The sequence below is a fragment of the Palaemon carinicauda genome, chromosome 2 (assembly GCF_036898095.1).
Source record: "Palaemon carinicauda isolate YSFRI2023 chromosome 2, ASM3689809v2, whole genome shotgun sequence".
Lineage (NCBI taxonomy): Eukaryota > Metazoa > Arthropoda > Malacostraca > Decapoda > Palaemonidae > Palaemon > Palaemon carinicauda.
The window spans coordinates 136507365-136532298 of NC_090726.1; the positions used below are offsets into that span (position 1 = coordinate 136507365).

General features: G+C 55.2%; 9 protein-coding genes across 9 annotated transcripts; 4 read left to right on the plus strand and 5 right to left on the minus strand.

Annotated features, from left to right (window-relative positions):
• Positions 1 to 382: 382 nt before the first annotated feature.
• Positions 383 to 4704, plus strand: LOC137620271 (circumsporozoite protein-like). Its single transcript, XM_068350509.1, has 5 exons — positions 383 to 519; positions 2695 to 2821; positions 2962 to 3378; positions 3694 to 3982; positions 4097 to 4704. The coding sequence occupies exons 1-5, from the start codon at positions 383 to 385 to the stop codon at positions 4702 to 4704; spliced, it is 1578 nt and encodes a 525-aa protein (XP_068206610.1).
• Positions 4705 to 4716: 12 nt separating this feature from the next.
• On the plus strand, positions 4717 to 5424 carry LOC137620280 (microtubule-associated protein 6-like). The gene has a single exon (XM_068350516.1). The coding sequence runs from the start codon at positions 4717 to 4719 to the stop codon at positions 5422 to 5424; it is 708 nt and encodes a 235-aa protein (XP_068206617.1).
• Positions 5425 to 5957: 533 nt separating this feature from the next.
• Positions 5958 to 8006, minus strand: LOC137620291 (formin-2-like). Its single transcript, XM_068350527.1, has one exon. It carries the CDS (start codon positions 8004 to 8006, stop codon positions 5958 to 5960), a length of 2049 nt encoding a protein of 682 aa, XP_068206628.1.
• A 608-nt stretch (positions 8007 to 8614) lies between these two features.
• Positions 8615 to 10986, minus strand: LOC137620301 (proline-rich protein 36-like). Its single transcript, XM_068350538.1, has 3 exons — positions 10675 to 10986; positions 9329 to 10460; positions 8615 to 9246 (listed from the first exon to the last, which is right to left on the minus strand). The coding sequence occupies exons 1-3, from the start codon at positions 10984 to 10986 to the stop codon at positions 8615 to 8617; spliced, it is 2076 nt and encodes a 691-aa protein (XP_068206639.1).
• Positions 10987 to 11151: 165 nt separating this feature from the next.
• On the minus strand, positions 11152 to 12249 carry LOC137620313 (snake venom metalloprotease inhibitor 02A10-like). Its single transcript, XM_068350549.1, has one exon. It carries the CDS (start codon positions 12247 to 12249, stop codon positions 11152 to 11154), a length of 1098 nt encoding a protein of 365 aa, XP_068206650.1.
• Positions 12250 to 12894: 645 nt separating this feature from the next.
• LOC137620324 (uncharacterized) lies at positions 12895 to 14152 on the plus strand. Its single transcript, XM_068350561.1, has 2 exons — positions 12895 to 13020; positions 13103 to 14152. The coding sequence occupies exons 1-2, from the start codon at positions 12895 to 12897 to the stop codon at positions 14150 to 14152; spliced, it is 1176 nt and encodes a 391-aa protein (XP_068206662.1).
• Positions 14153 to 14496: 344 nt separating this feature from the next.
• On the minus strand, positions 14497 to 18222 carry LOC137620334 (proline-rich protein 36-like). Its single transcript, XM_068350572.1, has 5 exons — positions 17703 to 18222; positions 17025 to 17577; positions 16258 to 16475; positions 15623 to 16139; positions 14497 to 15106 (listed from the first exon to the last, which is right to left on the minus strand). Exons 1-5 carry the CDS (start codon positions 18220 to 18222, stop codon positions 14497 to 14499), a joined length of 2418 nt encoding a protein of 805 aa, XP_068206673.1.
• LOC137620345 (uncharacterized) lies at positions 18221 to 18746 on the plus strand. The gene is made up of 2 exons (XM_068350580.1): positions 18221 to 18261; positions 18344 to 18746. Exons 1-2 carry the CDS (start codon positions 18221 to 18223, stop codon positions 18744 to 18746), a joined length of 444 nt encoding a protein of 147 aa, XP_068206681.1.
• Positions 18747 to 19103: 357 nt separating this feature from the next.
• On the minus strand, positions 19104 to 20159 carry LOC137620357 (snake venom metalloprotease inhibitor 02A10-like). Its single transcript, XM_068350590.1, has one exon. The coding sequence runs from the start codon at positions 20157 to 20159 to the stop codon at positions 19104 to 19106; it is 1056 nt and encodes a 351-aa protein (XP_068206691.1).
• Between the last annotated feature and the right edge of the window lie 4775 nt (positions 20160 to 24934).

Here is a 24934-nt window from a genome sequence, read left to right on the forward strand (position 1 = left end):
TTCTAATTGTTTTTATGCCCCCGCGGCTACAGGGGTGCTAATCGATGGTAAAGGATTGAATTCTCATGTTCCTTTCAACCATATTGCAAAATTGTGCAGAAATTCATGTCATCATATAGATGACGCCTGTAACTCAAAGGATATCTAGGAAATACAGCCATTTTTTGTGTTACTCGAGCTGATGCTGAACGAGGCTGTAAATGATTTTGTAGGGAATAATCTATGATTGTTTGCTGAAGTTTAACCTTGCAGGTTACAAGTTTGACCATCTAGTTTCCATATTTCACTTACATATCTGGGTTAGTTTTTGTTAAAAGGTTACTCATGAGTAGAACAAAGGGATAGCTCATGGTCATGTTGAATGATATCCTAGAGATAATACATGAATACACATGATCAGTACTATAGCTTCCTCTTCACCCAAGCTAGAGCTAGTGAAGAAGACAAGGCAATGGCTGCTGTTGACTTGGCAGTTGGAACTAGAGCCCTCATAACTTTCCATCCCTGCTCGCAAGGAGGGTAATGTTGTGTTCATTTATGAAACCTAAAGAACCGAGAGTTTTAACTTAATTTACTCAACTCTTGGATTGTGAGTATTTGAGGTTTCCACAATTGCAACCCTTGCCATATTCAGCTGCTAGTTAATGATGTCCATTTCTGTATTTCTAGTAAGAAGGCCATTAACTGAATTTTTCTAAGTAATCTCCCAAATTCTTATAATATTAGGTTTCACTTGAAGTAGTTTTTATTAAGTGTGTATATGTTTAACTATCCTACAGACATTTGGATTACTGTGCATACATTTTCCCCTCACCAACTTAATTATGGATATGAGCTGATATTCATTTAGAGATATAGTGGATCAGTTTTCAAGATTTCTCCTAATGTCACCATGTGGGCCAAGGAATTTGGAGGTGCTTTCTTTTGCCGACTCTGTCCGGATTTATTTACTTTACTATGGTGTCACTTTCATAACCTATGATAATTATCTTTTTTTACATTCTAATTTTATAAGATTTTAGATAGAACTCCCTTTATGATATTGGAAGATAGCTCTACGTTATTGGCTAAAGCCTTGGATAGTTATTCTTTAATTTTTTAACATAATTAATTACAAATAGTAGTAGTACACCATTATTATTACAGGAATATTATTTGGTGTTCATTGGGGATACTGTTCTTGGCCATTTACATTTCATATTATATACATTACACATGTGTTTTGGCCTTGAAAAAAAAGCTTTCTAGATGATGCTACCCTCTTGGCATTAATCACAATTCTTGACTGTTGACATTTGATTGCAAAGTCGCTTCAAAAGATCTAAATTTAGTGCATGCTGCTAACTGGAATTTCAGAAGTCCAAACTTGGCTGAATGCATAGAAAAAGTTCAATGTTGAGTGTTGTATATAGTTTTATTTTAGTTTTTTTGTAACCTCCATTTTTCCATAATGGGCTAACTGGATTTGGATCCATTAAATCAGGAGAATATGGTTGTGTTGTGGCAGGGGAGGCCATTTAGCACTGCACTGGGATGGGTTCCCTTCAAGGTCCTAGCTTAAGGCATTTTGCTTTCTCAATTACGGGTGGCATCTAGCAAGTAATAATGATTAGAACTTTTCTCTCTATAAGGATATAATTATATTCATCTTTATATTGGTTTAAATTCCTGGGAGATATTCTATGATGGCATTGCCACTTTAGGTCCAGTCCTTGTTCTAAAAATGTGTTCTAAAAAGTGCCAAGTTAGCCATTTTTACATATGTTTTAAGACAGAGTACATCTATGTCTTTCTTCCCCTTTTCATTCAACTCTACCCAGTCGTCTTCCAGAGATCAATTTGTCTTTCTATCATCTTGACTATCTTCTTGTTCCTTTGTTTATGCTAAACAAAATCTTTTGCTGTGAAAATTTACTTATTAGTTAAGAGAACTTTATTTCTTTATGAAGTGAATTTTTTATTTTAACTTCTTATGCATTACATAGTCCAACCAGTTGGTTAATAAACTTGTTTATTACAGGTCCACTTAAACACACTGTTGCTTAGAAACATTTTATCATTGCCTGACAAAGGATTGTATGGTAAGAGGTAGAGGATATACAATAACACCATTTATTTGCATAGCATTATTAGAACTTTTCTTTTATTAGATTACTATATTCACTAAACTAAATTAAGTTTGACATAAAAGAACAGACTAATTGTATGTATCAATAAACCAAATGGTAAGGAAAGATCATGAAACTTCTTTGTTTAATAAATAAAGGTCTACAATAACATTTCTCTAAAAGGTGTTCCAAGAGCAGCTGCATCATCATAATATGAATCATTATTATAAATGCAAGCCATTCCCAAGACAAGGATAGGTATCTCAAAAGTTGCTTCATCACCAGGGCCAGGTGATAACAAGAGGTGGTGGTGTGGTGTTACTAGTGCAGTTGTGGCATTGGGGAGAGATGATACCAGAGCAACTTCATTGTCAGGGAGAGGTGGATAAGAGAAGCTGCATCATCAGGTAGAAGTGAAACCAGTGCAGCTGCATCTTTGAGGAGAGGTGAAACCAGAGCAGCTGCATTATCAGGTAGAGAAGAGGCAATACCAGAGCAGCTGCCTCTTGTCAAGAAGATGATGATGCCAGAGCAGCTGCATCTCGTCAAGATTATGATGATGCCAGAGCTGCTGCATCTCATCAAGATATGATGATGCCAGAGCTGCTGCATCTCATCAAGATTATGATGATACCAGAGCTGCTGCATCTCGTCAAGATGATAATGCCAAAGGAGAGCTGAAGCCAAAGCAGTTGCAACACCAAAGAGAGGTCGTTAGAACAACATGCTTAACACCTAAGAGAGATGAAGTTGGAACAACTACATCTTAGAAAAGCAATGAAACTAAAGCAGCAGCATCATCAGGTAGAGACAATGCCAGGGAAGCTCCATCATCAGGTAGAGGTGATGCCAGAGAGCTGCATCATTGGATCGAGGTGGTGCCGAAGGAGTTGCATCATCGGGTAGAGGTGGTGCATCATCAGGTCGAGGTGGTGCCGGAGGAGCTGCATCATCAGGTCGAGGTGGTGCCAGAGGAGCTGCATCATCGGATCGAGGTGGTGCCACAGGAGCTGCATCATCGGATCGAGGTGGTGCCAGAGGAGCTGCATCATCAGGTCGAGGTGGTGCCAGAGGAGCTGCATCATCGGGTCGAGGTGGTGTCAGAGCAGCTGCATCACTGGGTAGAGGTGATGAGAGAGCTTCATCCTCAGATAGAGTTTGTGCCAGAGCAGCTGCATTACTGGGTAGAGGTGATGCCAGAGCAGGGAGAGGTGATACCAGAGAAGTGCATCATCAGGTAGAGATGATGCCACTGAAGCTGTGTCAACAGGTAGAGGTGGTACAAGAGACACTGCATCTTCAAGGAGGAGTAAACCAGAGCAGCTTCCACTTGAAGGGAGAGTGAAACCAGAGCAGCTGCATCATCGGGTAGAAGTGGTGACAGAGTAGTTGCATCATCAGGTAGAGGTGGTGCCAAAGCAGCTACATCATCGGGAAGAGGCGAAACCACAGCTGCATCTTTAAAGGAGAGAAGAGACGATACCAGAGCGGCTGCATCATCAATGATAAATGTACCAAAGCAGTCAAGTCCTTCATGGAGAGGCGATACAAGAGCAGTGCATCATAAGGGAGAAGTGATATTAAGAGAGGTGTTAATGGTGCAGCTAAATCTCTTCAAGATGCAGCTGCATCTCAAGGAGATGTGAAGCCAAAGCAGTTACAACACCAAAGGGAGGTTGTCAGAACAACATGCTCAACACCCAAGAGAGATGAAGTTGGAACAACTGCATCTTCGAAAAGCAATGAAACTAAAGCAGCTGCAGCATCAGGTAGAGACAATGCCATGGAAGCTCCATCATCGGGTAGAGGTGGTGCCGGAGGAGCTGCATCATCGGGTCGAGGTGGTGCCGGAGGAGCTGCATCATCGGGTCGAGGTGGTGCCGGAGGAGCTGCATCATCGGGTCGAGGTGGTGCCGGAGGAGCTGCATCATCGGGTCGAGGTGGTGCCGGAGGAGCTGCATCATCGGGTCGAGGTGGTGCCGGAGGAGCTGCATCATCGGGTCGAGGTGGTGCCGGAGGAGCTGCATCATCGGGTCGAGGTGGTGCCGGAGGAGCTGCATCATCGGATCGAGGTGGTGCCGGAGGAGCTGCATCATCGGATCGAGGTGGTGTCGGAGGAGCTGCATCATCGGGTCGAGGTGGTGCCGGAGGAGCTGCATCATCGGGTCAAGGTGGTGCCGGAGGAGATGCATCATCGGATCGAGGTGGTGTCGGAGGAGCTGCATCATCGGATCGAGGTTGTGCCGGAGGAGCTGCATCATCGGGTCGATATGGTGCCAGAGGAGCTGCATCATCGGGTCGAAGTGGTGCCAGAGGAGCTGCATCATCGGGTCGAGGTGGTGCCAGAGCAGCTGCATCATTGGGTCGAGGTGGTGCCAGAGCAGCTGCATCATTGGGTCGAGGTGGTGCCAGAGCAGCTGCATCTTCAAGGAGAGGTGAAACCAGAGCAGCTGCATCATCGGGTAGAGGTGATGCCAGAGCAGGGAGAGGCGATACCAGAGAAGCTGCATCATCAGGTAGTGATGCCAGAGCAGAGAGAGGCGATACCAGAGAAGCTGCATCATCAGGTAGAGGTAGTGCTAGAGCGGCAGCATAATTGAGTAGAGTGATGCCAAAGGTTCATCATCGGATAGAGTTGGTGCCAGAGCAGTTGCATCATTGGGTAGAGGTGATGCCAGAGGAGCTGCATCATCAGGTAGAGGTAGTGTCAGAGAAGCTGCATCATCAGGTAGAGGTAGTGAATCATCGGGTTGAGGTGATGCCAGAGGAGCTGCATCATCGGGTAGAGGTGATGCCAGAGAAGCTGCATCATCGGGTAGAGGTAGTGTCAGAGAAGCTGCATCATCAGGTAGAGGTAGTGTCAGAGCAGCTGCATCATCGAGGAGAGGTGGTGCCAGAGCAGCTGCATCATCGAGGAGCGGTGGTGCCAGAGCAGCTGCATCATCGAGGAGAGGTGGTAAAAGAGGAGCTGCATCGTCGGGTTGAGGTGATGCCACAGCAGGTGCATCATCGAGGAGAGGTGGTGCCAGAGAAGGTACATCATCGGGTAGAGGTGATGCCAGAGAAGCTGCATCATCGGGTAGAGGTGATGCCAGAGAAGCTGCATCATCGGGTAGAGGTGATGCCAGAGAAGCTGCATCACCGGGTAGAGGTGATGCCAGAGAAGCTGCATCATCAGGTAGAGGTGGTGCCAGAGAAGCTGCATCATCAGGTAGAGGTGGTGCCAGAGAAGCTGCATCATCAGGTAGAGGTGGTGCCAGAGAAGCTGCATCATCAGGTAGAGGAAGTGTCAGAACAGCTGCATGATCATGCATGAGCAGCTGCATCATCGGATAGAGGTGGTGCCAGAGCAGCATCTTCAGGAGTTGTAGGAGTAGCTGAATCATCGGGGATGAGGTGATGCCGGAGGAGCTGCATCATTGGGTCGAGGTGGTGCCAGTGGAGCTGCATCATCGGGTCGAGGTGGTGCCAGAGCAGTTGCATCATCGGGTAGAGGTGGTACCAAAGCAGTTGCATCATCGGGTAGAGGTGGTAACAGAGCAGCAGCATAATTGGGTAAAGGTGGTGCCAGAGCAGCTGCATCATCAGGAGGTGCAGGAGTAGCTGCATCATCAGGTAGAGAGGTGGTGCCAGAGGCGCTGCATCGTCGGGTCGAGGTGGTGCCAGAGGCGCTGCATCGTCGGGTCGAGGTGGTGCCAGAGGAGCAGCATCGCCGGGTCGAGGTGGTGCCAGAGGAGCAGCATCGTCGGGTCGAGGTGATGCCAGAGGAGCTGCATCGTCGGGTCGAGGTGGTGCCAGAGGAGCTGCATCGTCGGGTCGAGGCGGTGCCAGAGGAGCTGCATCGTCGGGTCAAGGTGGTGCCAGAGGAGCTGCATCGTCGGGCAGAGGTGGTGCCAGAGGAGCTGCATCGTCGGGCAGAGGTGGTGCCAGAGGAGCTGCATTGTCAGGTAGAGGTGGTGCCGGAGCAGTTGCATCATTGGGTAGAGGTGGTGCAGGAGCAGCTGCATAATCGGGTAGAAGTACCAGAGCAGCTGCATCATTGGGTGTAGGTGGTGACAGAGCAGCTGCATCATTGGGTAGAGGTGGTGTCACAGCAGTTGCATCATCGGGTAGAGGTGGTGCCAGAGCAGCTGCATCTTCAAGGAGAGGTGAAACCAGAGCAGCTGCATCATCGGGTAGAGGTGATGCCAGAGCAGGGAGAGGCGATACCAGAGAAGCTGCATCATCAGGTAGTGATGCCAGAGCAGGGAGAGGCGATACCAGAGAAGCTGCAGCATCGGGTAGAGGTGGTGCCAGAGGAGCAGCATCGTCGGGTCGAGGTGTTGCCAGAGGAGCAGCATCGTCGGGTCGAGGTGGTGCCAGAGGAGCAGCATAGTCGGGTCGAGGTGGTGCCAGAGGAGCAGCATAGTCGGGTCGAGGTGGTGCCAGAGGAGCAGGATCGTCGGGTCGAGGTGGTGCCAGAGGAGCTGCATTGTCGGGGAGAGGTGCTGCCAGAGGCGCTGCATTGTCGGGTCGAGGTGGTGCCAGAGGAGCAGCATCGTCGGGTCGAGGTGGTGCCAGAGGAGCAGCATCGTCGGGTCGAGGTGGTGCCAGAGGAGCAGCATCGTCGGGTCGAGGTGGTGCCAGAGGAGCAGCATCGTCGGGTCGAGGTGATGCCAGAGGAGCAGCATCGTCGGGTCGAGGTGGTGCCAGAGGAGCAGCATCGTCGGGCCGAGGTGGTGCCAGAGGAGCAGCATCGTCGGGTCGAGGTGGTGCCAGAGGAGCAGCATCGTCGGGTCGAGGTGGTGCCAGGAGGAGGTGCATCGTCGGGTGGAGGTGGTGCCAGGAGGAGGTGCATCGTCGGGTGGAGGTGGTGCCAGGAGGAGGTGCATCGTCGGGTCGAGGTGGTGCCAGGAGGAGGTGCATCGTCGGGTGGAGGTGGTGCCAGGAGGAGGTGCATCGTCGGGTGGAGGTGGTGCCAGGAGGAGGTGCATCGTCGGGTCGAGGTGGTGCCAGGAGGAGGTGCATCGTCGGGTGGAGGTGGTGCCAGGAGGAGGTGCATCGTCGGGTCGAGGTGGTGCCAGGAGGAGGTGCATCGTCGGGTGGAGGTGATGCCAGAGCAGGGAGAGGCGATACCAGAGAAGCTGCAGCGTCGGGTAGAGGTGGTGCCAGAGGAGCAGCATCGTCGGGTCGAGGTGTTGCCAGAGGAGCAGCATCGTCGGGTCGAGGTGGTGCCAGAGGAGCAGCATAGTCGGGTCGAGGTGGTGCCAGAGGAGCAGCATAGTCGGGTCGAGGTGGTGCCAGAGGAGCAGGATCGTCGGGTCGAGGTGGTGCCAGAGGAGCTGCATCGTCGGGGAGAGGTGCTGCCAGAGGCGCTGCATTGTCGGGTCGAGGTGGTGCCAGAGGAGCAGCATCGTCGGGTCGAGGTGGTGCCAGAGGAGCAGCATCGTCGGGTCGAGGTGGTGCCAGAGGAGCAGCATCGTCGGGTCGAGGTGGTGCCAGAGGAGCAGCATCGTCGGGTCGAGGTGGTGCCAGAGGAGCAGCATCGTCGGGCCGAGGTGGTGCCAGAGGAGCAGCATCGTCGGGTCGAGGTGGTGCCAGGAGGAGGTGCATCGTCGGGTCGAGGTGGTGCCAGGAGGAGGTGCATCGTCGGGTGGAGGTGGTGCCAGGAGGAGGTGCATCGTCGGGTCGAGGTGGTGCCAGGAGGAGGTGCATCGTCGGGTCGAGGTGGTGCCAGGAGGAGGTGCATCGTCGGGTCGAGGTGGTGCCAGGAGGAGGTGCATCGTCGGGTCGAGGTGGTGCCAGGAGGAGGTGCATCGTCGGGTTGAGGTGGTGCCAGGAGGAGGTGCATCGTCGGGTCGAGGTGGTGCCAGGAGGAGGTGCATCGTCGGGTGGAGGTGGTGCCAGGAGGAGGTGCATCGTCGGGTGGAGGTGGTGCCAGGAGGAGGTGCATCGTCGGGTGGAGGTGGTGCCAGGAGGAGGTGCATCGTCGGGTGGAGGTGGTGCCAGGAGGAGGTGCATCGTCGGGTCGAGGTGGTGCCAGGAGGAGGTGCATTGTCGGGTCGAGGTGGTGCCAGGAGGAGGTGCATCGTCGGGGCGAGGTGGTGCCAGGAGGAGGTGCATCGTCGGGTCGAGGTGGTGCCAGGAGGAGGTGCATCGTCGGGTGGAGGTGGTGCCAGGAGGAGGTGCATCGTCGGGTCGAGGTGGTGCCAGGAGGAGGTGCATCGTCGGGTCGAGGTGGTGCCAGGAGGAGGTGCATCGTCGGGTGGAGGTGGTGCCAGGAGGAGGTGCATCGTCGGGTGGAGGTGGTGCCAGGAGGAGGTGCATCGTCGGGTCGAGGTGGTGCCAGGAGGAGGTGCATCGTCGGGTGGAGGTGGTGCCAGGAGGAGGTGCATCGTCGGGGCGAGGTGGTGCCAGGAGGAGGTGCATCGTAGGGTCGAGGTTGAGCCAGAGGAGCTGCATCGTTGGGTTGAGGTGGTGCCAGAGCAGCTGCATCTTCAAGGAAAGGTGAAACCAGAGCAGCTGCATCATCGAGTAGAGATGGTGCCAAAGCAGCTGCAACACTGGGTAGAGATGGAGCCAGAGCAGCTACATAAGCAGAGATGGTACCAGAGAAGCTGCATCATCGGGTAGAGGTGATGCCAGAGCAGTTGCATCATCGGGTAAGGGAGTTCAAGAGCAGCTACTTCATCGGGTAGAAGTGAAACCAGAGCAGCTGCATCTTCAAGGAGAAGTGAAAGAAGAGCAGCAGCACCTTCAAAGAACAGTGATGCCAGAGAAGTTGCATCATCAGGTAGAGGTAGTGCCAGAGTAGCTGCATCATGCAAGAGAAGCTGCATCACCTGGTAGAGGTGGTGCCAAAGCAGCTGCATGAGCAGAGAGAGGGGCCCCAGAGAAGCTGAATCATCATGTAGATGTGGTGCCAGAGAAGCTGCATCATAGGGTAGCGGTGGTGCCGGAGCAGTTGCATCATTGGGTAGAGGTGGTGCAGGAGCAGCTGCATAATCGGGTAGAAGTACCAGAGCAGCTGCATCATTGGGTGTAGGTGGTGACAGAGCAGCTGCATCATTGGGTAGAGGTGGTGTCACAGCAGTTGCATTATCGGGTAGAGGTGGTGCCAGAGTACCTGCATCATCAGTTAGAGGTGGTGTCACAGAAGCTGCAGGTGAAGTTGGAAAAACTGCATCCTCAGGTAGATGGTACTAGAGCAGCTGCATGAGCAAAGAAAGGTGGTGCCAGACGAGCTGCATCATCAGGTAGAGGTGGTGCCAGAGCACCTGCATCATCGGGTAGAGGTGGTGCCAGACCAACTGCATCATCGGGTAATGGTGGTGCCAGACCAACTGCATCATCGGGTAGTGGTGGTGTCAGAGCAGCTGCATCATCAGGTAGAGGTTGTGTCAGAGAAGCTACATCTTCAAGGAGAAGTGAAGCCAGAGCAGCTGCAACCAAAGCAGCTGTATCATCAGGTACAGGTGGTACCAGAGCAGCTGCATCTTCAAGTAGAAGTGAAACCAGAGCGGCTGCATCTTCAAGGAGAGTTGAAGCCAGAGCAGCTGCATCTTCAAAGAGAGGTGAAACTAGAGCAGTGGCCACTCTAAGGATAAGTATATCTAGAGGAGGTGCATCGTCGGGTCGAGGTGGTGCCGGAGCAGCTGCATCGTCGAGTCGGGGTGGTGCCGGAGCAGCTGCATCGCCGGGTCGGGGTGGTGCCGGAGCGACCCGAGGTGGTGCCGGAGCAGCTGCATCGCCGGGTCGGGGTGGTGCCGGAGCAGCTGCATCGCCGGGTCGGGGTGGTGCCGGAGCAGCTGCATCGCCGGGTCGGGGTGGTGCCGGAGCAGCTGCATCGCCGGGTCGGGGTTGTGCCGGAGCAGCTGCATCGCCGGGTCGGGGTGGTGCCGGAGCAGCTGCATCGCCGGGTCGGGTTGGTGCCGGAGCAGCTGCATCGCCGGGTCGGGTTGGTGCCGGAGCAGCTGCATCGCCGGGTCGGGGTGGTGCCGGAGCAGCTGCATCGCCGGGTCGGGGTGGTGCCGGAGCAGCTGCATCGCCGGGTCGGGGTGGTGCCGGAGCAGCTGCATCGCCGGGTCGGGGTGGTGCCGGAGCAGCTGCATCGCCGGGTCGGGGTGGTGCCGGAGCAGCTGCATCGCCGGGTCGAGGTGGTGCCGGAGCAGCTGCATCATCGGGTAGAAGTACCAGAGCAACTGCATCATTGGGTGGAGGTGGTGATAGAGCAGCTGCTTCATTGGGTAAAGGTGGTGTCACAGCAGCTGCATCATCGCGTAGAGTTGGCATCACAGCAGCTGCATCATCAGGTAGAGGTGGCATCACAGCAGCTGCATCATCAGGTAGTGGTAAAGTTGGAAAAACTGCATCCTCAAAGATCAATTAAACTAAAGCAGCTGCATGAACAGAGAAAGGTGGCGCCAGAGAAGCTGCATCATCAGGTAGAGGTGGTGCCAGAGAAGCTGCATCAACGGGTATATTTGGTGCTAGACCAGGTGCATCATCGAGTGGAGGTGGTGCCAGACCGGCTGTATCTTCATTGGAAGGTGAAACTAAAGCAGTTGCATCATCAGGTAGGTGGTACCTGAGCAGCTGCATGAGCAGAGAAAGATGGCACCAGAGGAGCTGCATCGTCAGGTAGAGGTGGTGCCAGAGTAGCTGCATTGTCTGGTAGAGGTGGTGCCACAGAAGCTGCATCAACGGGTATATTTGGTGCCAGAATAGCTGCATCATCGGGTAGAGGTGGTGCCACATCGGCTGCATCATTGGGTAGAGGTGGTGCCACATCGGCTGCATCATCTGGTAGAGGTGGTGCCAGAGCAGCTGCTTCTTCATGAGATGAAACAAGAGCAGCTGTAACTAAAAGGTAAAGATGGTTCCAGAACAGATGCATCATCGGGTAGAGATGATGAAAAGCAGCTGCATCTTGAAGGAAAAGTGTAACCAGAGTAGCTATAACTTCGAAGTTCGAAACCAAAGCCGCTGCATCATCGGGTAGAGGTGGTGCCAGAGCAGGTACATCATTGGGTCGAGGTGGTACCAGAGCAGCTGCATCATCGGGTCATTGTGGTGCCAGAGCAGCTGCATCATTTGATACAGGTATTGCCAGAGCAGCTGCATCATTTGGTACAGGTATTGCCAGAGCAGCTGCATCATTTGGTACAGGTATTGCCAGAGCAGCTGCATCATTTGGTACAGGTATTGCCAGAGCAGCTGCATCATTTGGTACAGGTATTGCCAGAGCAGCTGCATCATTTGGTGGAGGTGGTGCCACAGCTGCTGAATCATTGGGAAGGGATGGTGCTAGAGAAGCTGTATCATCAGGAAGAGGTGGTGTCACAGCAGCTGCATCATCTTGAAGAGGTGGTGCCAGAGCAGCTGCATCATGGGGTCGAGGTGGTGCCAGAGCAGCTGCATCATGGGGTCGAAGTGGTGCCAGAGCAGCTACATCATTGGATTGACGTGGTGCCAGAGCAGCTGCATCATCGGGTAGAAGTGGTACCAGAGCAGCTGCATCATCGGGTCGAGGTGGTGCCAGAGCGGCTGCATCATCAGGTCGATGGCTCGGTTCTATGTATTGCCAGAGAAGCTTCATCATCGGGCACAGGTGGTGCCAGAGAAGCTGCATCATCGTTAGAAGTGGTGCCAGAGCAGCTGTATCATATGGTACAGGTGGTGCTATAGCAGCTGCATCATTGGGCCAAGGTGGTGCCAGAGCAGCTGCATCATTGGGTAGCAGTGTTACCAGAGCAGCTGGATCACCTGGTAGAGGTGGTGCCAGAGCAGCTGCATCTTGAAGGAGAAGTGTAACCAGAGCAGCTGCAACTTCAAGGAGATTTGAAACCACAACAGCTGCATCATCAGGTAGAGGTGGTGCCAGAGCAGCTTCATCATCGGGTCGAGGAGGTGCCAGAGCAGCTTCATCATCGGGTCGAGGAGGTGCCAGAGCAGCTTCATCATCGGGTACAGGTGGTGCCAGAGCAGCTTCATCATCGGGTACAGGTGGTGCCAGAGCAGCTTCATCATCGGGTACAGGTGGTGCCAGAGCAGCTTCATCATCGGGTACAGGTGGTGCCAGAGCAGCTTGCAACTTCAAGGAGATTTCAAACCACAACAGCTGCTTCATCAGGTCGAGGTGGTGCCAGAGGAGCTGCATCATCGGGTCGAGGTGGTGCCAGAGCAGCTGCATCATCGGGTCGAGGTGGTGCCAGAGCAGCTGCATCATCGGGTCGAGGTGGTGCTATAGCAGATTCGTCATCGGTCGAGGTGTTGACAGAGCAGCTGCATCATCGGGTAGCGGTGTTACCAGAGCATCTGCATCATGGGGTCGAGGTGGTGCCAGAGCAGCTGCATCATGGGGTCGAGGTGGTGCCAGAGCAGCTTCATCTTCAAAGAGAGGTGAAACCAGACCAGCTACAACTTCAAAGAGGTGAAACCAGAGCAGCTGCTTCATAGGGTAAAGGTGGTGCCAGAGCAGCTGCATCATTTGGTAGTGGCGGTGACAGAGCAGCTGCATCATTGGCTAGAGACTGTGACAGAGCAGCTGCATCATTGGGTAGAGGCGGTGACAGAGCAGCTCCATCATTGGGTAAAGGCGGTGACAGAGTAGCTGAATCACCATCTCACCTCGACAGCTTCATCACCACCTCAACCCGATGATGCAGCTACTCTGGCACCACCTTGACCCGATGATGCAGCTACTCTGGCACCACCTCGACACAATGATGCAGCTGCTCTGGCACCACTTCAACCCGATGACAACCTCTACCCAATGATGCAGCTGGTCTGGCACCATTGGGACGAGATGGTGTCAGAGCAGCTGCATCCTCGAGTCGAGGTGGTGCCAGAGCAGCTTCATCATCGGGTCGAGCTGGTGCCAGTGCAGCTGCATCATCGGGTCGAGCTGGTGCCAGTGCAGCTGCATCATCGGGTCAAGGCGGTGCTAGAGCAGCTTCATCATCTGATAGCGGTGGTGCCAGTGCAGCTGCATCATCAAGGTGGTGCCAGTACAGCTGCATCATCGAGGTGGTGCCAGTGCAGCTGCATCATCGAGGTGGGGCCAGTGCAGCTGCATCATCGAGGTGGGGCCAGTGCAGCTGCATCATCGAGGTGGGCCCAGTGCAGCTGCATCATCGAGGTGGGGCCAGTGCAGCTGCATCATCGAGGTGGGGCCAGTGCAGCTGCATCATCGAGGTGGGGCCAGTGCAGCTGCATCATCGCGTAGAGGTGGTGCCAGAGCAGGTGCATCATCGCGTAGAGGTGGTGCCAGAGCAGGTGCATCATCGCGTAGAGGTGGTGCCAGAGCAGGTGCATCATCGCGTAGAGGTGGTGCCAGAGCAGGTGCATCATCGCGTAGAGGTGGTGCCAGAGCAGGTGCATCATCGCGTAGAGGTGGTGCCAGAGCAGGTGCATCATCGGGTCGAGGTGGTGCCAGAGCAGGTGCATCATCGGGTCGAGGTGGTGCCAGAGCAGCTGCATCATCGGGTCGAGGTGGTGCCAGAACAGCTGCATCATCGGGTCGAGGTGGTGCCAGAACAGCTGCATCATCTGGTCGAGGTGGTGCCAGAGGAGCTTCATCATCGGGTCGAGGTGGTGCCAGAGGAGCTTCATCATCGGGTCGATGTGGTGCCAGAGCAGCTTCATCATCGGGTCGAGGTGGTGCCAGAGCAGCTTCATCATCGGGTCGAGGTGGTGCCAGAGCAGCTTCATCATCGGGTCGAGGTGGTGCCAGAGCAGCTTCATCATCGGGTCGAGGTGGTGCCAGAGCAGCTTCATCATCGGGTCGAGGAGGTGCCAGAGCAGCTTCATCATCGGGTCGAGGAGGTGCCAGAGCAGCTTCATCATCGGGTCGAGGAGGTGCCAGAGCAGCTTCATCATCGGGTACAGGTGGTGCCAGAGCAGCTTCATCATCGGGTACAGGTGGTGCCAGAGCAGCTTCATCATCGGGTACAGGTGGTGCCAGAGAAGCTGCATCATCGGTAGAAGTGGTGTCAGAGCAGCTGCATCATCGGGTCATGGTGGTGCCAGAGCATCTGCATCATAGGGTCAAGGTGGTGCTATAGCAGCTGCATCATTGGGTCGAGGTGGTGCCAGAGCAGCTGCATCATCTGGTCGAGGTGGTGCCAGAGCAGCTGCATCATCGGGAAGAGACTGTGCCAGAGAAGCTGCATCATCAGGAAGAGACTGTGCCAGAGCAGCTGCATCATCGGGTCGAGGTGGTGCCAGAGCAGCTGCATCATCGGGTCGAGGTGGTGCCAGAGCAGCTGCATCATCTGGTCGAGGTGGTGCCAGAGCACCTGCATCATCTGGTCGAGGTGGTGCCAGAGCAGCTGCATCATCTTTAGAAGTGGTTCCAGAGCAGCTGTGTTATAGGGTACAGGTGGTGCTAGAGCAGCTTCATCATCGGTCAAGGTGTTGACAGAGCAGCTGCATCATTGGGTAGCGGTGTTACCAGAGCAGCTGCATCATCAAGTAGAGGTGGTGCCAGAGTAGCTGCATCTTCAAGGAGAAGTGTAACCAGAGCAGCTGCCACTTCAAGGAGATTCAAAACCACAGCAGCTGCGTTTTCAGGTAGAGGTGATGCCAGAGCAGCTGCATCTTCAGAGAGGTGAAACCAGACCAGGTACAACTTCAAAGAGGTGAAACCAGAGACAGTTGCATCGTTTGGTAGTGGTGGTGCTAGAGCAGCTGCATCATAGGGTCGAGGTGGTGCTATAGCAGCTGCATCATTGGGTTGAGGTGGTGCCATAGCAGCTGCATCATCGGGAAGAGACTGTGCCAGAGAAGCTGCATCATCGGGAAGAGACTGTGCCAGAGAAGCTGCATCATCGGGAAGAGACTGTGCCAGAGAAGCTGCATCATCGGGAAGAGACTGTGCCAGAGAAGCTGCATCATCTGGTCGAGGTGGTGCCAGAGCAGCTGCATCATCGGGTCGAGGTGGTGCCAGAGCAGCTGCATCATCGGGTCGAGGTGGTGCCAGAGCAGCTGGATCATCTTTAGAAGTGGTTCCAGAGTAGCTGTGTTATAGGGTACAGGTGGTGCCAGAGCAGCTGCATCATCGGGTCGAGGTGGTGCCAGAGTAGCTGCATCATTTGGTAGGTGGTACCAGAGCAGCTGCATCATTTGGTAGTGGTGGTGCCAGAGCAGCTGCATCATTGGGTAGTGGTGGTGCCAGAGCAGCTGCATCATTGGGTAGTGGTGGTGCCAGAGGAGCAGCATCGTCGGGTTGAGGTGGTGCCAGAGGAGCAGCATCGTCGGGGAGAGGTGCTGCCAGAGGAGCAGCATCGTCGGGTCGAGGTGGTGCCAGGAGGAGGTGCATCGTCGGGTCGAGGTGGTGCCAGGAGGAGGTGCATCGTCGGGTCGAGATTGAGCCAGAGGAGCTGCATCGTTGGGTTGAGGTGGTGCCAGAGCAGCTGCATCTTCAAGGAAAGGTGAAACCAGAGCAGCTGCATCATCGAGTAGAGATGGTGCCAAAGCAGCTGCAACACTGGGTAGAGATGGAGCCAGAGCAGCTACATAAGCAGAGATGGTACCAGAGAAGCTGCATCATCGGGTAAGGGAGTTCAAGACCAGCTACTTCATCGGGTAGAAGTGAAACCAGAGCAGCTGCATCTTCAAGGAGAAGTGAAAGAAGAGCAGCAGCACCTTCAAAGAACAGTGATGCCAGAGAAGTTGCATCATCAGGTAGAGGTAGTGCCAGAGTAGCTGCATCATGCAAGAGAAGCTGCATCACCTGGTAGAGGTGGTGCCAAAGCAGCTGCATGAGCAGAGAGAGGGGCCCCAGAGAAGCTGAATCATCATGTAGATGTGGTGCCAGAGAAGCTGCATCATAGGGTAGCGGTGGTGCCGGAGCAGTTGCATCATTGGGTAGAGGTGGTGCAGGAGCAGCTGCATAATCGGGTAGAAGTACCAGAGCAGCTGCATCATTGGGTGTAGGTGGTGACAGAGCAGCTGCATCATTGGGTAGAGGTGGTGTCACAGCAGTTGCATTATCGGGTAGAGGTGGTGCCAGAGTACCTGCATCATCAGTTAAAGGTGGTGTCACAGAAGCTGCAGGTGAAGTTGGAAAAACTGCATCCTCAGGTAGATGGTACTAGAGCAGCTGCATGAGCAGAGAAAGGTGGTGCCAGACGAGCTGCATCATCAGGTAGAGGTGGTGCCAGAGCACCTGCATCATCGGGTAGAGGTGGTGCCAGACCAACTGCATCATCGGGTAATGGTGGTGCCAGACCAACTGCATCATCGGGTAGTGGTGGTGTCAGAGCAGCTGCATCATCAGGTAGAGGTTGTGTCAGAGAAGCTACATCTTCAAGGAGAAGTGAAACCAGAGCAGCTGCAACCAAAGCAGCTGTATCATCAGGTACAGGTGTACCAGAGCAGCTGCATCTTCAAGTAGAAGTGAAACCAGAGCGGCTGCATCTTCAAGGAGAGTTGAAGCCAGAGCAGCTGCATCTTCAAAGAGAGGTGAAACTAGAGCAGTGGCAACTCTAAGGATAAGTATATCCAGAGGAGGTGCATCGTCGGGTCGAGGTGGTGCCGGAGCAGCTGCATCGTCCTGTCGAGGTGGTGCCGGAGCAGCTGCATCGTAGGGTCGGGGTGGTGCCGCAGCAGCTGCATCGCCGGGTCGGGGTGGTGCCGGAGCAGCTGCATCGCCGGGTCGGGGTGGTGCCGGAGCAGCTGCATCCTCGGGTCGGGGTGGTGCCGGAACAGCTGCATCGCCGGGTCGGGGTAGTGCCGGAGCAGCTGCATCGCCGGGTCAGCTGCATCGCCGGGTCGGGGTGGTGCCGGAGCAGCTGCATCGCCGGGTCGGGGTGGTGCCGGAGCAGCTGCATCGCCGGGTCGGGGTGGTGCCGGAGCAGCTGCATCGCCGGAGCAGCTGCATCGCCGGAGCAGCTGCATCGCCGGGTCGGTGTGGTGCCGGAGCAGCTGCATCGCCGGGTCGGGGGTGGTGCCGGAGCAGCTGCATCCTCGGGTCGGGGTGGTGCCGGAGCAGCTGCATCGCCGGGTCGGGGTGGTGCCGGAGCAGCTGCATCGCCGGGTCGGGGTGGTGCCGGAGCAGCTGCATCGCCGGGTCGGGGTGGTGCCGGAGCAGCTGCATCGCCGGGTCGGGGTGGTGCCGGAGCAGCTGCATCGCCGGGTCGGGGTGGTGCCGGAGCAGCTGCATCGCCGGGTCGGGGTGGTGCCGGAGCAGCTGCATCGCCGGGTCGGGGTGGTGCCGGAGCAGCTGCATCGCCGGGTCGGGGTGGTGCCGGAGCAGCTGCATCGCCGGGTCGGGGTGGTGCCGGAGCAGCTGCATCGCCGGGTCGGGGTGGTGCCGGAGCAGCTGCATCGCCGGGTCGGGGTGGTGCCGGAGCAGCTGCATCGCCGGGTCGGGGTGGTGCCGGAGCAGCTGCATCGCCGGGTCGGGGTGGTGCCGGAGCAGCTGCATCGCCGGGTCGGGGTGGTGCCGGAGCAGCTGCATCGCCGGGTCGGGGTGGTGCCGGAGCAGCTGCATCGCCGGGTCAGCTGCATCGCCGGGTCGGGTTGTTGCCGGAGCAGCTGCATCGCCGGGTCGGGGTGGTGCCGGAGCAGCTGCATCCTCGGGTCAAGGTGGTGCCAGAGCAGCTGCATCGCCGGGTCGGGGTGGTGCCGGAGCAGCTGCATCCTCGGGTCGAGGTGGTGCCGGAGCAGCTGCATCCTCGGGTCGAGGTGGTGCCGGAGCAGCTGCATCATCGGGTAGAAGTACCAGAGCAACTGCATCATTGGGTGGAGGTGGTGATAGAGCAGCTGCTTCATTGGGTAAAGGTGGTGTCACAGCAGCTGCATCATCGCGTAGAGTTGGCATCACAGCAGCTGCATCATCAGGTAGAGGTGGCATCATAGCAGCTGCATCATCAGGTAGTGGTAAAGTTGGAAAAACTGCATCCTCAAAGAGCAATGAAACTAAAGCAGCTGCATGAACAGAGAAAGGTGGCGCCAGAGAAGCTGCATCATCAGGTAGAGGTGGTGCCAGAGAAGCTGCATCAACGGGTATATTTGGTGCTAGACCAGGTGCATCATCGAGTGGAGGTGGTGCCAGACCGGCTGTATCTTCATTGGAAGGTGAAACTAAAGCAGTTGCATCATCAGGTAGGTGGTACCTGAGCAGCTGCATGAGCAGAGAAAGATGGCGCCAGAGAAGCTGCATCGTCAGGTAGAGGTGGTGCCAGAGTAGCAGCATTGTCTGGTAGAGGTGGTGCCACAGAAGCTGCATCAACGGGTATATTTGGTGCCAGAATAGCTGCATCATCGGGTAGAGGTGGTGCCACATCGGCTGCATCATCGGGTAGAGGTGGTGCCACATCGGCTGCATCATCGGGTAGAGGTGGTGCCACATCGGCTGCATCATCGGGTAGAGGTGGTGCCACATCGGCTGCATCATCGGGTAGAGGTGGTGCCACATCGGCTGCATCATCGGGTAGAGGTGGTGCCACATCGGCTGCATCATCGGGTAGAGGTGGTGCCACATCGGCTGCATCATCGGGTAGAGGTGGTGCCACATCGGCTGCATCATCGGGTAGAGGTGGTGCCACATCGGCTGCATCATTGGGTAGAGGTGGGCCACATCGGCTGCATCATCTTGTTGAGGTGGTGCCAGAGCAGCTGCTTCTTTATGAGATGAAACCAGAGCAGCTGTAACTAAAAGGTAAAGATGGTTCCAGAACAGATGCATCATCGGGTAGAGATGATGCAAAGCAGCCGCATCTTGAAGGAAAAGTGTAACCAGAGTAGCTGTAACTTCGAAGTTCGAAACCAAACCCGCTGCATCATCGGGTAGAGGTGGTGCCACAGCAGGTACATCATTGGGTCGAGGTGGTACCAGAGCAGCTGCATCATTGGGTCAATGTGGTGCCAGAGCAGCTGCATCATCGGGTCAAGGTGGTGCCAGAGCAGCTGCATCATTTGGTACAGGTATTGCCAGAGCAGCTGCATCATTTGGTACAGGTTTGCCAGAGCAGCTGCATCATTTGGTACAGGTTTGCCAGAGCAGCTGCATCATTTGGTACAGGTTTGCCAGAGCAGCTGCATCATTTGGTACAGGTTTGCCAGAGCAGCTGCATCATTTGGTACAGGCATTGCCAGAGCAGCTGCATCATTTGGTAGAGGTGATGCCAGAGCAGCTGCATTATTTGGTGGAGGTGGTGCCACAGCTGCTGAATCATTGGGAAGGGATGGTGCTAGAGAAGCTGTATCATCAGGAAGAGGTGGTGTCACAGCAGCTGCATCATCTTGAAGAGGTGGTGCCAGAGCAGCTGCATCATGGGGTCGAGATGGTGCCAGAGCAGCTGCATCGTGGGGTCGAAGTGGTGCCAGAGCAGCTACATCATTGGATTGACGTGGTGCCAGAGCAGCTGCATCATCGGGTAGAAGTGGTACCAGAGCAGCTGCATCATCGGGTCGAGGTGGTGCCAGAGCGGCTGCATCATCAGGTCGACGGCTCGGTTCTATGTATTGCCAGAGAAGCTTCATCATCGGGCACAGGTGGTGCCAGAGAAGCTGCATCATCGTTAGAAGTGGTGCCAGAGCAGCTGTATCATATGGTACAGGTGGTGCTATAGCAGCTGCATCATTGGGCCAAGGTGGTGCCAGAGCAGCTGCATCATTGGGTAGCAGTGTTACCAGAGCAGCTGGATCACCTGGTAGAGGTGGTGCCAGAGCAGCTGCATCTTGAAGGAGAAGTGTAACCAGAGCAGCTGCAACTTCAAGGAGATTTGAAACCACAACAGCTGCATCATCAGGTAGAGGTGGTGCCAGAGCAGCTTCATCATCGGGTCGAGGAGGTGCATCATCGGGTCGAGGAGGTGCCAGAGCAGCTTCATCATCGGGTCGAGGAGGTGCCAGAGCAGCTTCATCATCGGGTCGAGGAGGTGCCAGAGCAGCTTCATCATCGGGTCGAGGAGGTGCCAGAGCAGCTTCATCGGGTACAGGTGGTACCAGAGCAGCTTCATCATCGGGTACAGGTGGTGCCAGAGCAGCTTCATCATCGGGTACAGGTGGTGCCAGAGCAGCTTGCAACTTCAAGGAGATTACAAACCACAACAGCTGCTTCATCAGGTCGAGGTGGTGCCAGAGGAGCTGCATCATCGGGTCGAGGTGGTGCCAGAGCAGCTGCATCATCGGGTCGAGGTGGTGCTATAGCAGATTCGTCATCGGTCGAGGTGTTGACAGAGCAGCTGCATCATCAGGTAGCGGTGTTACCAGAGCAGCTGCATCATGGGGTCGAGGTGGTGCCAGAGCAGCTGCATCATGGGGTCGAGGTGGTGCCAGAGCAGCTTCATCTTCAAAGAGAGGTGAAACCAGACCAGCTACAACTTCAAAGAGGTGAAACCAGAACAGCTGCTTCATAGGGTAAAGGTGGTGCCAGAGCAGCTGCATCATTTGGTAGTGGCGGTGACAGAGCAGCTGCATCATTGGGTAGAGGCGGTGACAGAGCAGCTGAATCACCATCTCACCTCGACAGCTTCATCACCACCTCAACCCGATGATGCAGCTACTCTGGCACCACCTTGACCCGATGATGCAGCTACTCTGGCACCACCTCGACACAATGATGCAGCTGCTCTGGCACCACTTCAACCCGATGACAACCTCTACCCAATGATGCAGCTGGTCTGGCACCATTGGGACGAGATGGTGTCAGAGCAGCTGCATCCTCGGGTCGAGGTGGTGCCAGAGCAGCTTCATCATCGGGTCGAGCTGGTGCCAGTGCAGCTGCATCATCGGGTCGAGCTGGTGCCAGTGCAGCTGCATCATCGGGTCAAGGCGGTGCTAGAGCAGCTTCATCATCTGATAGCGGTGGTGCCAGTCCAGCTGCATCATCGAGGTGGTGCCAGTGCAGCTGCATCATCGAGGTGGGGCCAGTGCAGCTGCATCATCGAGGTGGGGCCAGTGCAGCTGCATCATCGAGGTGGGGCCAGTGCAGCTGCATCATCGAGGTGGGGCCAGTGCAGCTGCATCATCGAGGTGGGGCCAGTGCAGCTGCATCATCGAGGTGGGGCCAGTGCAGCTGCATCATCGAGGTGGGGCCAGTGCAGCTGCATCATTGAGGTGGGGCCAGTGCAGCTGCATCATCGCGTAGAGGTGGTGCCAGAGCAGGTGCATCATCGGGAAGAGACTGTGCCAGAGAAGCTGCATCATCGGGAAGAGACTGTGCCAGAGCAGCTGCATCATCTTGTCGAAGTGGTGCCAGAGCAGCTGCATCATCTTGTCGAAGTGGTGCCAGAGCAGCTGCATCATCGGGTCGAGGTGGTGCCAGAGCAGGTGCATCATCAGGTCGAGGTGGTGCCAGAGCAGGTGCATCATCGGGTCGAGGTGGTGCCAGAGCAGCTGCATCATCGGGTCGAGGTGGTGCCAGAGCAGCTGCATCATCGGGTCGAGGTGGTGCCAGAGCAGCTGCATCATCGGGTCGAGGTGGTGCCAGAGCAGCTGCATCATCGGGTCGAGGTGGTGCCAGAACAGCTGCATCATCGGGTCGAGGTGGTGCCAGAGGAGCTTCATCATCGGGTCGAGGTGGTGCCAGAGGAGCTTCATCATCGGGTCGAGGTGGTGCCAGAGGAGCTTCATCATCGGGTCGAGGAGGTGCCAGAGCAGCTTCATCATCGGGTCGAGGAGGTGCCAGAGCAGCTTCATCATCGGGTTGAGGAGGTGCCAGAGCAGCTTCAACATCGGGTACAGGTGGTGCCAGAGCAGCTTCATCATCGGGTACAGGTGGTGCCAGAGCAGCTTCATCATCGGGTACAGGTGGTGCCAGAGCAGCTTCATCATCGGGTACAGGTGGTGCCAGAGAAGCTGCATCATCGGTAGAAGTGGTGTCAGAGCAGCTGCATCATCGGGTCATGGTGGTGCCAGAGCATCTGCATCATCGGGTCGAGGTGGTGCTATAGCAGCTGCATCATTGGGTCGAGGTGGTGCCAGAGCAGCTGCATCATCTGGTCGAGGTGGTGCCAGAGCAGCTGCATCATCTGGTCGAGGTGGTGCCAGAGCAGCTGCATCATCTGGTCGAGGTGGTGCCAGAGCAGCTGCATAATCGGGTCGAGGTGGTGCCAGAGCAGCTGCATCATCTTTAGAAGTGGTTCCAGAGCAGCTGTGTTATAGGGTACAGGTGGTGCTAGGGCAGCTTCATCATCGGTCAAGGTGTTGACAGAGCAGCTGCATCATTGGGTAGCGGTGTTACCAGAGCAGCTGCATCATCGAGTAGAGGTGGTGCCAGAGTAGCTGCATCTTCAAGGAGAAGTGTAACCAGAGCAGCTGCCACTTCAAGGAGATTCAAAACCACAGCAGCTACTTTTTCAGGTAGAGGTGATGCGAGAGCAGCTGCATCTTCAGAGAGGTGAAACCAGACCAGGTACAACTTCAAAGAGGTGAAACCAGAGACAGTTGCATCGTTTGGTAGTGGTGGTGCATAGAGCAGCTGCATCATAGGGTCGAGGTGGTGCTATAGCAGCTGCATCATCGGGTCGAGGTGGTGCCAGAGCAGCTGCATCATCGGGTCGAGGTGGTGCCAGAGCAGCTGCATCATCGGGTCGAGGTGGTGCCAGAGCAGCTGCATCATCGGGTCGAGGTGGTGCCAGAGCAGCTGAATCATCGGGTCGAGGTGGTGACAGAGCAGCTGAATCATCGGGTCGAGGTGGTGCCTGAATCATCGGGTCGAGGTGGTGCCAGAGCAGGTGATTCATCGGGTCGAGGTGGTGCCAGAGCAGCTGCATCATCGGGTCGAGGTGGTGCCAGAGCAGCTGCATTATCGGGTCGAGGTGGTGCCAGAGCAGCTGCATCATCGGGTCGAGGTGGTGCCAGAGCAGCTGCATCATCGGGTCGAGGTGGTGCCAGAGCAGCTGCATCATCGGGTCGAGGTGGAGCCAGAGCAGGTGATTCATCGGGTCGAGGTGGAGCCAGAGCAGCTGCATCATCGGGTCGAGGTGGTGCCAGAGCAGCTGCATCATCGGGTCGAGGTGGTGCCAGAGCAGCTGCATCATCGGGTCGAGGTGGTGCCAGAGCAGCTGCATCATCGGGTCGAGGTGGTGCCAGAGCAGCTGCATCATCGGGTCGAGGTGGTGCCAGAGCAGCTGCATCATCGGGTCGAGGTGGTGCCTGAATCATCGGGTCGAGGTGGTGCCTGAATCATCGGGTCGAGGTGGTGCCTGAATCATCAGGTCGAGGTGGTGCCAGAGCAGCTGCTTCATCGGGTCGAGGTGGTGCCAGAGCAGGTGATTCATCGGGTCGAGGTGGTGCCAGAGCAGCTGCATCATCGGGTCGAGGTGGTGCCAGAGCAGCTGCATCATCGGGTCGAGGTGGTGCCAGAGCAGCTGCATCATCGGGTCGAGGTGGTGCCAGAGCAGCTGCATCATCGGGTCGAGGTGGTGCCAGAGCAGTTGCATCATCGGGTCGATGTGGTGCTAGAGCAGCTGAATCATCGGGTCGAGGTGGTGACAGCAGCTGAATCATCGGGTCGAGGTGGTGCCAGAGCAGCTGCTTCATCGGGTCGAGGTGGTGCCAGAGCAGCTGCTTCATCGGGTCGAGGTGGTGCCAGAGCAGCATCTTCATCGGGTCGAGGTGGTGGCAGAGCAGCCGCACCATTGGGTCGAGGTGGTGCCAGAGCAGCCGCTTCATCGGTTCGAGGTGGTGCCAGAGCAGCCGCTTCATCGGTTCGAGGTTGTGCCAGAGCAGCCGCTTCACCGGGTCGAGGTTGTGCCAGAGCAGCTTCATCATCCGGTACAGGTGGTGCCAGAGTAGTTTCATCATCCGGTACAGATGGTGCCAGAGCAGCTTCATCATCTGGTACAGGTGGTGCCAGAGCAGCTGCATCATCGGGTAGAGGTGATGCCAGAGAAGCTGCATCATCGGTAGAAGTGGTGTCAGAGCAGCTGCATCATCGGTAGAAGTGGTGTCAGAGCAGCTGCATCATCGGTAGAAGTGGTGTCAGAGCAGCTGCATCATTGGGTCGTGGTGGTGTCAGAGCATCTGCATCATCGGGTTGTGGTGCCATAGCAGCTGCATCATTTGGTCGAGGTGGTGCCAGAGCAGCTGCATCATTGGGTAGAGGTGATATCAGAGCAGTTGCATCATCGTGTACAGGCAATATCAGAGCAGCTGCATCATCGGGTAGAGGTTATGCCAGAGGAGCTGCATCATCGGGTAGAGGTGATGCCATAGGAGCTGCATCATCGGGTAGAGGTGATGTCAGAGCAGCTGCATCTTCAAGGAGAAGTGTAACCAGAGTAGCTGTATCATTGGGTCGAGGTGGTGCCAGAGCAGCTGCATCATCAGGATGAGGTGATACTGCCTGGGTGTATCATCAAGGGGAGGTGCTACCAAAGCAGTTGCATAATCAGGACAAGTGTGTTCACAAGCCAATGGAACAATGAATGTGAAGAATTCCTAGGGTACCTGCATCATCAGTGTGAGGTGATACTGGGTGGATGTATTATCATAGGGTTGTGAGAACCCATCATCAGTGTGATGAGTTTCCAGGGTAGCTTTATCATCAGGGTGATGTGATACCACTTTCAAATGTCCACCCTTTTGTTTTCTCAAATAGAATTTGTCTCTTCAGTAAATTCAGGGTCTTCTTCACCTAACTTTTAAATTTTTGTTTTGACAAAGGCCTTGGAAGTGATTTTGTTTTCCCCATTTTCTTGTATTGTGTGAGGTTTGTATATTCATATTTGAATGAGAGTTTGCTAAAACCCCATAACAAGTACATTTCAATTGGTGAGTAATGAAATCTGATACTGTATCGCTAATTGGTGATCTTTAATCAAGCATGCCAATAAAATGTATTTCCAAGATGTATGCCAGGTAGACTAGATTGAAATTTTGATCAGTAGACT